The sequence below is a fragment of the Pteronotus mesoamericanus genome, unplaced genomic scaffold (genome assembly GCF_021234165.1).
Source record: "Pteronotus mesoamericanus isolate MK-2021 breed Mesoamerican mustached bat unplaced genomic scaffold, CSHL_Meso_final contig_726, whole genome shotgun sequence".
NCBI lineage: Eukaryota > Metazoa > Chordata > Mammalia > Chiroptera > Mormoopidae > Pteronotus > Pteronotus mesoamericanus.
Window position 1 is genome coordinate 115,443 of NW_026555243.1, and position 11,640 is coordinate 127,082.

The 11,640-nt window shown below is 52.7% G+C and overlaps 1 protein-coding gene across 2 annotated transcripts; it reads right to left on the reverse strand.

Annotated features, from left to right (window-relative positions):
* Nucleotides 1-46: 46 nt before the first annotated feature.
* SIRT6 (sirtuin 6) lies at nucleotides 47-9,945 on the reverse strand. 2 transcript variants are annotated; one of them, XM_054582833.1, is made up of 8 exons: nucleotides 9,861-9,945; nucleotides 7,744-7,871; nucleotides 6,260-6,442; nucleotides 4,187-4,246; nucleotides 2,338-2,433; nucleotides 2,172-2,252; nucleotides 1,505-1,628; nucleotides 47-1,421 (listed from the first exon to the last, which is right to left on the reverse strand). In XM_054582833.1, the coding sequence occupies exons 1-8, from the start codon at nucleotides 9,924-9,926 to the stop codon at nucleotides 1,080-1,082; spliced, it is 1,080 nt and encodes a 359-aa protein (XP_054438808.1). In that variant the 5' UTR covers nucleotides 9,927-9,945; the 3' UTR covers nucleotides 47-1,079. The 2 variants fall into 2 exon arrangements, with proteins under 2 accessions (XP_054438808.1, XP_054438809.1); XM_054582834.1 differs by lacking the exons at nucleotides 2,338-2,433; nucleotides 4,187-4,246 and having other exon boundaries at nucleotides 9,861-9,932.
* Nucleotides 9,946-11,640: the final 1,695 nt, after the last annotated feature.

Here is an 11,640-nt window from a genome sequence, read left to right on the forward strand (position 1 = left end):
CTCTTCAGCACCATGGAGAGCAGCGGGTGGAGCGCGAGGTACTGGTGTCTCCAGCAGCCTCCGGAGGTTCTTCAAGGGCCGCGGCAGCGTAGGAACCAAGCAGCCGCCTTCTAGGAAGGAGGGGCTGCCCACCCTGTTCATTTTACCCATTAAGAGACTGAGGCATCAGAAGTGAAGGGGCCCGCCGCAGACTTCAGCTAAGGGGTGGAACCCAGCTGCACCTGAACTTCTCACAGGTCGCCCCAGCCCTCTTGGCACAGGTGCCCGAGGGCTGCAATCACGACAGGACATGGCTTCTTTCCTCCAGTCTCACAGCCTAGGAGTGAGGGCAAGTATTTAAAAGCCATGCAAATAGGTACATGTTTACAAACTGAGGGCTGAAGGAATGCCAGCAGCTGGTATTGTCCTCCTTCGTCTCCAGGCCTGAATTGCATGGAAGCCCACACTGACATCAGGATCAGAGCACTTCGAGCTCCTTCCCCCAGGACTAGGACCTGTCCCTGGCACAAGGCTGTTAAACACAGACTCTGATGCAAAAAGTTCTGCTTTTATTGCACTGAAGACTTTTCTGGAAGGCTGGAGGGAGCCAGGTGGGCCCACTTTCTCCCTCCAGCCCAAAGGCAGTGTAACCTCTATTGTCTGTTCCACCATGAAGTTCAGCTCCTTAAAGGGCAGGTCTGCCTCCCTCCCCTCCTGGAGGGCCTGTGAAGGTAGGGGTTGGGGGAGATGTGAGGGCCCAGGGGGTAGAGTGAGTTAATTCCTGTTTAGGCCCCAAATTGAGGGAGGGTGTGGCCACACCTCCCTAGAATGTCCTGAGCTGGGCTGGGGCGAAGGTGGTGCCTGTGGTGTCTGCTGGAAGGTCTGAGTCCAGGGCAGGGCTCCCCACGCCCCTACCAGAGGCCCCAAGAGCTAAAGGGAGCCCCAGCAGCGGGCAGGTCTGCTCTGGGGCCTGCAGTACAGCTCTCAGCGCCCTGAGGTCTCCTCCCTCAGCACAGAGGCAAGTTAGCAACATGAAACAGGTTAAGACAGAAACAAATCCACGGCTTCTTCAAAAAGCCCCGCCCTCCCAGCCCCCGTGGTCAGCTGGGAAGCACCTCAGTCTTCACCCTTTTAGGAGTCCTGCAGGGGGCAGGACTGTCCAGCCGCTCCCTTTTGGGGCTGACAGGCCCAGAACCATTGTGCTGAACAGGGGATTCGGCAGCAGGCTCCTGCTTGGGGCTGGCCGGCGCCGGGCCATTCAGCTGGGTGGGGGACTCCTCCTTGGGCTCCAGCTTGGGGGCGGGCGGGCGGGGCAGGGGCATCAGCGCCTTCTCCAGCACGCACGGGCCATTCCAGGCAGGAATCTCCAGGCCCAGGTGCTGCATGAGCCGGGTCATGACCTCGTCTACGTAGCCGTGGATGCGCAGGTCGGCCTGGCGGTCCTGTGGGGCAGGGATGCATGGTCAGGCGGAGGCAGAGGGCTCTCTGGGGCAGGAGGAATGTCAGGGGTGGGCTCAGCACGTACGTGCTTGGTGGGCTGAAGGTTGACGATGACCAGCCGGCCTCCATGGCGCTTGGTGGCGAGGGGCAGGTTCCCGCTGGGCCGGATCTGGAGGGAAGTGCCCAGTGTGATGGACAGGTCCGCATTCCTGGGGCCGGGAGGGTGGCAGGGTTAGGCTGAGGGTGTTTCAGCAGCCCTTCTGCCCCACGGTGGGGAGGGCACCTCCAACCCTTACGTCTCCAACCCTATCGCTACATGTCCAGGCACACCCTAGGAAGCCAGGTGTCCCTGCATCTTGCCCCTGCTGCTCCCCCTCCTGGAACCACCTCCCTTACCCTGTTGGCAGGGAGTAATTGTTGAGGTGGGCAGGCCTTTCCATACTTGGGACTCCTGGGTTAGAATCCTGACTGGGTAGCGCTGGGCAAAGGAGTCACCTTGCTAAAGCCTCAGTTTCCTTGTGAGTAGGGTGTGTGTGAAGCCTGTGGCCCTGGGCCAGGTGTGTAATAATGGCACCTAGTAACTGCCATTATTATAAGGAAATCAAGGCTCAGAGTGGGTTTGGGCTGCCTCCTCCAGGAAGCCTCTCCTGATTCCACTTCTGAGCTGGAGTCCCCTGCCCTGAGCTGAAGCTGGTTGTGCTTTTGCCCCTCTCCCTCACCTGCCCCACCCTGAGTTCATCTGGGGGTCAGACCTGCTGGCCTCATCAGCGAGAGAGAGGTCTCTTTCCGGCAGGGCATCCTCCCAGTCCAGGATGGTGTCTCTCAGCTCCCCCCTGCAATGGTGAGGGTTGGGGGACAGTCAGTACGGAGACATGCCACCTACCCGGGGGCTCCAAGGCATGGACGGGGGTTACTCACCTGCAGGCCCGCAGGCCTCTCGCCTTGGCCATAGTGCAGAGCCGGCCAGTGGCTTTGAGGCCCATGCTGCCCACGACAGTGTCCCGGACGTACTGCCTGCCAGAGGAGTAAGGAGGGACGGTGCGGCCAGGTGAAGCCCACCACTTTCCCACCTTATGGTCCCACCCAGTGGTTCTTGCTTTTGGGGGCTCTCATTCCCCCAGGGAAGTGGGGACCACATGACTAAAAGCTGAGCACAGGCAAACATCCATCAAGCCCAGAATTGGGGGGTGGGGTAGAGGGCCTCCTATGAAGCATCTGCTTTGCAATGTCAGCAGCATGGAAAACAGAGAAAGGTTAGAACTGTTGTAGACAAGGAGACTAAAGAGACATGACAATGACATGCAAAATGTGACCCTGGCTTGGATCGTGGACCAGGAGAAAAATAGCAACAATGAGAGCACTGGGAATATGGTTATAGAGAATCATGTTACATTGTCTTTACATTTCCCAATTTTAGTAACTGCACTGTGGCTGTGGCAAAGAATACTGAAGCTTGAGGGAGATGAATGTCTTAAGGATTTGGGGCAAAGGATAAGTAAGTCTGCCTCTTACTCTTGAACAACACAGCAAACACTGGTAACACAGAGAGAGGAGGGCACACAAACTGTGGCAAAATGGTAACACTGGAGAATCTAAGTCAGGGGTGAGCAAACTATGGCCCCATGAATCAAATCCAGCCTTCCGGTTATGTTTTTTAAATAAAGTTTTATTGGCACATGGTCATACCCATTCCTTTATGCATTGTCTATGGTGGCTTTTGCGCTACAACTGCAGAGCCAACAATCAGGACAGAAACAGTCTGGCCCACAAAGCTGAAAATATTTACCATCTGGCTCTTTACAGGAAAGTTTAACTGCTGGTCTAGGTTAAGTGTGAGTTCATCATATGGTTCTTGCGAGTTTCCTATTGGTTTGAAAATTTTTCAAAATAAATTTAGAGAAAAACATTTCAAAAATAACAAGTGGAGGGCCCCACTTACGCCCTGGTCTCTAAGGCCTCGCCCGCAGGAGGTGTTGGCAGGGCCAGGCTCCCTGCCACTGACACCCCCCAAGTCAAGCACACCTGTGGGGTGGCTCTCCCTGTAGCGGGAGACACACCCACAACCCCCGTTCCGGAAAGGGCCCTGGCTCAGCCTTCCCAGAGCTGGGGTCACACCTGTCACAGCCTGTTATGGGTTGAATTGTGTGCCCTGAAATGACATGCTGGAGTCCTAATCCCTGTACTTTAGAACATGATCACATTTGGAAAGAGGGTTGTTGCACATGTAGAGTTAAGAGGAGGTCATGTTGGAGTAGGGTGGCCCTGACCCAGTATGACTGGTGTCCCTTTAAGAAAGGAGACACAGAGCAGACAGGCATGTGACAACAGAGGCAGAGGTTGGAGTGATGCAGCTACAGCCAAGGGACACCAAGGCAGGTCAGAAACCACCAGAAGCTGGAAGAGGTGGGAAGGATCCTCCCCTGGAGGGTTCGGAGGGAGCACGTCCCTGCCAATACCTTGATTTTGGACTTCTAACTCTCAGAACTGTGGATATAAATTTCTGTTGTTTTAAGCCGCTTGGTTTGTGGCTGTTTGTTGTGGCAGCCACAGGAAATGAATACACCGCCCCCCCCAGGAGGAAGACACACCTCCCCCAGAGGAAAGATGTGCCCCTCTTGAGGGTAACACCCCAGTCTTGGCCCCTACTCTGAGTCTCTCAGTCTCAGATTCAACACTTTTGCAGAGCCCAACCCGGGAAGTGGCAGAAAAAGAGCTGGGGGCCTCGGTTACCACACCTCGCCTGCTCACACCCTCTCGTGACACTCACATCTTACACTTGACACATTCTTCTACAAACATGTTTCCGTGAAGCTCTGCCAGCTTGTCCCTGTGGGAGGAGAAGAGGCTGGGTGGTACAGTGAGCTCTCTGAATCCCGAGGCTTCAGATATGGCAAAGAAGCTCTCCTCCTCCAGGAAGTCTTCCCAAACCCTTCATCCATAGGACCCACTGACTCCCTTTTCCTCATTCCTCCAGCTGTGCAACCCCGGGCAGGTGGCCCAACCTTTCTGAGCCTAAGGAATTATTAACCCCCACAGCCGACTCCATCATCACACTTGGAGAGTCCATTCTATTCACAAAATCCACCTATAAGCATGGCAGAAGCTCCTGATGTCGCTAGAGGTCTGAAGGATGCAGTTTGCAAAGGAAGAAATTGAGGTGCTGGGTGGCTGTGGAGCATGGGCTTGGGATGCAGAGGGATTATGAGATCAACTCCTGGCACTGCTGTCGCCCTACTAAGTGATCATGGGCAGGTCACTTGACCTCTCTGTGTCTTAATCCCATCAGTGAAATGGGACGACAGTGTTCAGCTCTTGGGATGTTTGAGGGAACAATTATCAGGCCTAGAAGGCTCTTCCCCACAGCCCCCCGTCACTTCCTTCGCGTCCCTGCTCAAACGTCACAGCCACCCTGACCTCCCTGCCAAAAGTTGCTATTCCCCACACCCCCGCTCCGTGCACAACCTTCTTTTCTTCCATGGCAATGATCACTGTCTGACATACAATGTAATTTGCTTACTTATCTTGTTTTCTGCCTGTTTCCTTCCTACCAGAGTGGAAGTGAGGAAAGCGGGGCTTTCTGTTTGGTGCGCTCTGTCCCACATCTAGAACTGTGTATGGCGTGCAGCAGGTGTTCAATAAATAGTTGTTGAGTGTGTCCCTGTTAGCGCGGAGGGATTGGTCCCTTTCCCAGTATGTGCACAGAGACTGCTGTCACTACAAAGTGAGCAGTAGGTGCTGGGGGGGGCCTGGGTGCAGGCAAGGGAGCTGCTGCAAAACCTATCAGTCAGAAAACTGGAGGCACTGAAATCCCCAAATACACTCCTGCCTCCTCCCCCTAGTGACTCACCTCCATCTCTGGAAAGGACTGTGCCAATGGGTGGCTTTGTCCCACTCCCATTCCACCTACACACCCCAACTCGACTTGTCCGGGTGTGTAGGGAACAGACTTCCCTAGATTTGTGTTCCTATAAAAAGCCCTGTGCCACAGAAACATATCTGCTATGCAGTGAGAAAATGTTTGCTTTCATTTCTAGAAACATCTATATGGGCCCTGAGGGCTAGGTCTGCCGTCATCTCTCTAGTGAATTACTCTGGAGAGATAATATGCCCTGTAGTTACAGCCTGGAATAATGCCTGCCTGAGGGTCACACAGCCAGGGAGGCTGGGGTCTTGCTTTCTCAAGTATTCACATGTCTGGGTGGATGAAGGCCTTGGTGACATCTCTAGGTCAGAAAAGCTGCTCGACTCCTGGAGAAATTTTATTTCTGTGCCAGAGGACTGGAGTTTAGACTCGGGCTCATTTCAAAACGGCAGGGGACAGTTGCCTCATTCTCTTTTATAAGCAGAGACAAGTTGTTCTCTCATCCCTTGCCGGTGGAGGACCTGGCTACTTGTATGAACTGACAGGGGCTCTCATCGTCCCCAAAGGTAAGACTGGGAGAAACGGGTAGGGAGGCGACGTACTTGGTATTAAGGAATTGGTCTTTCTGCCCCAAATCCATGTTCACATTCAGTATAAAAGTTTTAAAGAGGAATGTTAAAATGCAACGGCAAGTACTCGACCGTGACCACCCTCCTCCCTACTCCCAATTTCTTCTCCTCCTCACCTCAAGGGAGATTTTGCAGCTGCCCTGGGACCTGGAAAAGAGGACCCCAATTCTTGAGCTGTGTCCAGGAAGCCCAAAAATGACAGCTCTGGTTTGCAAAATCCTATTTAGTGTTAGGAGCTTCCCCTCTGGCCTTGCTGTATTGCCACATCAACCTCCACTTTACAAATAAGGAAACCGAGGCCCAGAGAGCGGGGCAGCCTGCCCAGGCAGGGCTGGCAGCTGGGTGTTACCTAGGAAAGCCGGAGCGCACATGCAGCCCGTCCACGTTCTGGCTGACAAGGAACTGGAGGAGGCCCACGCGCTCCAGCTGCACTAGTGCCATGTGGGTCTGCGTGGGCCGCGCACTCTCGAAGGTGGTGTCGAACTTGGGAGCGAGGCCCTGCTCCTCCATCGTCCAGACGCCATGGGGGCCCCTAAAGGGGGCACGTGGGGAGAGATGTGGAGAGATAGAATTGAGGGATCAGGGAAAGAGGGGGACATAAAAAGAGACAGAGAATTGGAGACAGAGAGACAGGGAAAGTGAGACAACGGGGGAAAGAGGGGCAGAGAGATTGAGGGAGGGAGGGAGGGAGGAGAGAGAAGAGTGCACACCAAGAACAAAAATTAATTATTCAATTAACACTTACTGCTGCCTGGACCTATACTGGGTGATGCTGGGGCCCTAAAGGCACGAGGCCATGCCCTTGAGGAGTCCTTGATCTTGCCAGGGGAGACACAGGTGAACGAACACAGACCCTTAAGCCGTGTGGGCTGGGATGGCTTAGTAGAGGCAGTGAGGGCTCTGTGTGGGAAGTATGGACAGGCATCCTGGAGGAGGCTGAGCCATCTCTTGAACTGTGAGAGGAAGGGCAGTTCAGGCAGAAGGGGTAAGCAAAGGCCTGGGGTACTGGCAACAGCCTGTGAGCTTGGGGGAAATGCAAATGGTCTGAGGGTTACAGTGGGAGTAGGAGGGGCTGAGGCTGAAGAGATGTCCCAGGACTGGGTCTGGAAGGTCTTGGAACTCTCCTGTGTGGCAATGGGGAACCATGGCAGGTTATGGAGGAGTGGTTGGGAGATTCATGCCTTAGAATTCTAACATTCCTCTATGGAATCTGCTCTTCTGCTGCTGGAACCAAGAAGCACTGGAAAGACACTTTTAAGTGCAACAGGCCTGCCCTTTGGGGCAGGGCTGCAAACTAAGCACACGTAGGAGACACCCAGGGGCCACCAGTTTGAGAACTCTGCTTTTCAGCTACAAGATTCTTGTCATACAGGCTGCCTGAAGCAGAGGGTGGTTCAGACATTATCTGGTCTAACACCCTCATTCATGGGTGAGGAAACTGGCACCAGGTCTGGTAGAAAAATATTTACAAGTGAGTGTGGAGCTAATTGTCCCTGACATTGATTCTCCACATCTTCTAGGGTAATAGTACCCCAATATTTAGCTATGCTCAGTAAGCCTAGAAGAAAGACCAGCATTCCTTGTAGCTAGACATGGCCAGGTGATCAAGTTTTGGCCAATGGGGCGGGTAAAATGTTGGTTGTGACTTAAAGGGACAAGTCTGAAGGGGAGGGATCTTTCCCATCCCAAACACCCGAAGTATGGAAAGATCACTCAGGACTCGGTGAAGGGAAAGGCAGCAGGTTGGGTTCTGATGCCTGGGCCTCTGCAGCTCACAGGGAAGCCCTGGGCAGCTAGCAGGTCCTGCCTCAACTGCCCTCCACACCCACAGACCTGAAGTCAGGGATGCCCGAGGCAGTGCTGATGCCAGCGCCCGTGTGGAACACCACATTGGAGGACTGCCAAAGCAGCTTTGCCAGCTCCCACACCTTCCGCTCCAATTCCTCGGGGGGGTCGAAGATCTGTTATGCGAGAGAGCAAGGGGAGTGGTCAAAATGTGTCCCACAGAAGCAAGGCCACCAGCCACAGGCCAAACTACCCTACCTTGCCTAGGGGAGAAGAGTGAATCTGAAAAGGCCATTTGTCATCATGTCCCTCCTCCGCCCACAGCGCTCCAGGGCTCCCCCATTCCTCAGAGTAAAAGCCCAAGTCCTCCCCCAAGCTTTTCCTAGACTCCCACCCTCACCTCCTTTAGGTCTTGGCTCATGAGACACTTCATTGGTATACCCAGGTTCACAGCAGCATTACTTACAATAGCTAAAACATGGAAGCAACCCAAGTATCCATCGATGACTGAATGGATAAACACTGGGTGGTCCATCCAGACAATGGAATATTATTCAGCCTTAACAAGGAAAGAAATTCTGACATATGCTACAATGTGGATGAAACTTGAGGACATTGTTGAGTGAAATAAACCAGGCACAAAAGGACAAATACTGTGTGATTCCACTTTATGAGGTTCCTAGAGCAGTCAATTCGATACAAACAGGAAGTAGATAGTGGGTGCCAGGGGCTCCTTGGGGGAGGGGGATGGGAAGTTAAGAGTTTAACGAGGACAAAATTTCAGTTTGGGAAGATGAGAAAGTTCTGGACGTATATGGTGGGGATGGTCGTGCAACATAAATATACTTAATGCCACTGAATGTACACTTAATAATTATGTGCACATTAAGATGAAACAGTGTATGAAAGATGTACTTTACTGTAATAGAAAACACCAACAAAGGCCATCTCAGTGATGCCTCCCTGGCCACCTGGTGTCAGTGCAGCTGCCAGCTCCCCTCATCACTGCCTGCTTTTTCTTCCTAGTGCTTTCTCCTTAGCTCCCATCTCACTTCTTACATTTATTTGCTGCTTCTCTCTTTATCCACTGGAATGAGAGGGTTTTGTTTGTCTTGTTCTCTGCCGTGGCCCCAGGACCTAGAAAGTGCCCGGTGCACAGCAGGTGTTCAATAAATATATGAGGAATAAAGCGAATACAGGCAGGAAAGGAAAGGGGCCTCCAGAGGGATTCACACAACCTGAGAGCTCCTTAAATGCCTGATTCAGAATGAACAGACTAACTTTTATGGGATGAGGGCAATCTACCCAAGTTTACACACGGGAAGGCTCTTCTCTGGAATGGAAGTGACAAGCCCAAGGTCTCAGTGTATGGAGGGAACCTCTCTCCTTTCTGACACATACTTACTGTATTTTGCTCTGTATGATGCACACTTTTTTGCCCAAATTTTTGAGAAGAAAATAAAGATGCGCATTATACCTGGGTGGCACCTGAAATACCTTTTATCTGTTCTTGTGTTTTGTAATTGTTACATAAAATTTCTTGTACCATAACATGTTCGAAAATAAATGCTAAAATTCCTTTATAATACAACATACAAGTATCTAAATATATAAAAATTGAATTAAAAAAATTAAAACGAACGGTTTTTTTTCCCCCTGAAAGTTTGGGTCAAAAAGTGGATGCACATTATACACGGCAAAATACGGTACATCGATCCAAGATTCCTCCCCAGCTCCAAACCTTTTCCCATCACCCGCAGGACAAAGTGTCAATTTCCCAGGCTGGCACTTGGGGCCCATCCTAGCCTAACTCGAAAAACCTCTCCGTTTTAAGTCTGTTCCCCAGCTGCGTTTATTCCCACCTCCCTTTCTTTGCCCAGGCAGTGCCTTCCGCTTAGAACTACATCCTCTGCTCCTGCAACAGAACTTCAGAACTTCGCCGACGCAAATTCTTTTTGTGTTAGCCCCCGCCGACCCAGGGCTGGACTCGTTCGCAGCCCCGCGCGCGCTAGGGGCGTCACTTCCCACCCCCTCCTCTCTGGGAAGTCCCTCCCATTGTCTAGCCTCGTTGCCTCCTAATAGTCCCACAATGCCCTGTTGCCGTCCGGCCCCGACTAGCCCGCTGCCCTGAAAGAGGCAACCTTCGCGACGCTGGCCGCACTCACCTCAGGGAGGCCGCACTTGCCCTTGTCCGCATACGGCGACAACCCCGCCGCGTAATTCACCGACATTCTTACCACTCCAACGGGAACAATAAAGTTTCCCTTGTTGAGGCCACTTCCGCCGGAAATAGGGTGGGACAGGTTAAAGGAGGAGCCGCCGGGCCGCTCCCTCCAATGCGCATGCGCCTCTCGCTGACGCCCTAGGCGCCATTTTAACTGCTGGTAAAAAACAACAAAAAACAAAAAACTCCACACAGACTCTGCTTACTCCTAAACCCTCCTCTGGGGCAGGAAAGGGGTTTTGACCTGGGGGGAAGCTAGTGGAGGCTACCCATGTGAGAGTTCTCCTGTCACGTCTAAATCGGGGGGACCCAGCCATTTCCTTTTTTTATGTTTGTAAAATTATGCTCCTCCTCCGCCCCCCAACCCCGTTGAGGATAGTGTCAGAAAGAAGGAATCCAGGATTCTGGCTTCCAGTCTAGGGTTCTTTCCGTTGCATATTTCAGAAGTTTATAAAGTTGCAAGTGAAGGGTACCTGTGGCGGGTAGTAGTGTGAAGCCTCCCTAGAGAGGGTCTTTGAAGCCACTGTAAGTAATCTGAATGTTGTTCAGATGGATGATGATCTCCACTGAGCAGGGCCAGACTGCACCCAGAGGCTAAGGAAACTGATCAAGGTCATCGGGGCTGGTGGCCTTTAGGACTCATCTAAGAAACATGAGTTGAGCACCTACTTCGTCTGTGTGCTCAGGAAACACTGAAGGAAAAGGTGGCACCTTGTGGCTAATGATGGACACAAACCAGTGACTGGACAATGGTGTCTTAGTGTGACTGAGGTGCAATGAGGTCACCAGGCTGTGAGGAAACTCAGAGGAGGCACCTGACCGTTTCTGGTGGCATCCAGAAAGGCTTCCTGGAGGAGAGGGTGTTGTAGCAAAGATCTGAAGAATTGAGTAGGAGTGAGAGAGGGGGAATGAGCAAGTTTGGGGATGACATGGGATACAGAAAGATTACTCCTGGCAGAGTAAACAGCAAGTGCAAAGGCTAGGAGGAGAGGAAGGGAGTGCCTTATTCCAGAAACTGAAATTGGTCCAGTGATCATAGGGAAGAAGTTGGTGTCTTCCCACTAGATCCCGTTGGCCAACAGGCAGCCCCGCTGCCAATCTGCCTCCTCCCTCAGCTCATCCCCTGTCCCTCTGGGGCTACCGCCTGCCCGCTCAGAGCTGATCAGGTGTCAGAGCTGAGCGCACGGAGTTGCTGGTGCGAGCTGGTGGCCCAGCTGGAAGTGGGTAACCGGAGCCAGCAGTGAACACAGTGGCCTGGTGCTGAAGTCACTGGAGCTACAGGAGGTAGGAGAGGCAGGAGAAAAGGGAGGCCTGGAATGGGGGCTCCCCTTAGGACCTTGGGCTCCTTGCCCCTGAGCCCTGGCATGTGGGAGAAAGGAGGGGCTGGTATATATTCCAGGCACACCGAGGGGCTACGCAGGCATCCTGACCAACACACACCTGTGCATGCACTTCTCAGCCTGAGTCTTGTCTAGGGTATGTACCTTCTTTTCTGGCTGCTTGATATCCTGCCTGGCCTTCAGGCCCTGTTTGTATATCATCACCTCTTCCAGGAAGCAGCTCCCTAGATGAGGGTACTTCCCCCTCCCCCAAGCCCACGTATTCCCACCTGCTCAAGCAACCTGTGGAATCCTCTCCTGGGTCTCTTATTACACTCTTCTCTGGGTGTGATTGAATCCTTTAGACAAGGGCAAAGAAAAAGGATGAGGTGGGTGGTAAAT

Bases quoted from the DNA above. Each gene is read 5' to 3' on its own strand.
- SIRT6 (XM_054582833.1), bottom strand. From the start codon at position 9,926: ATGTCGGTGAATTACGCGGCGGGGTTGTCGCCGTATGCGGACAAGGGC. The intron at 7,872-9,860 runs GTGAGTGCGGCC...CTCGCATAACAG, and splicing joins GCAAGTGCGGCCTCCCTGAG to ATCTTCGACCCCCCCGAGGA. The intron at 1,629-2,171 runs GTCTGACCCCCA...TCCCGGCCCCAG, and splicing joins CTCGCTGATGAGGCCAGCAG to GAATGCGGACCTGTCCATCA.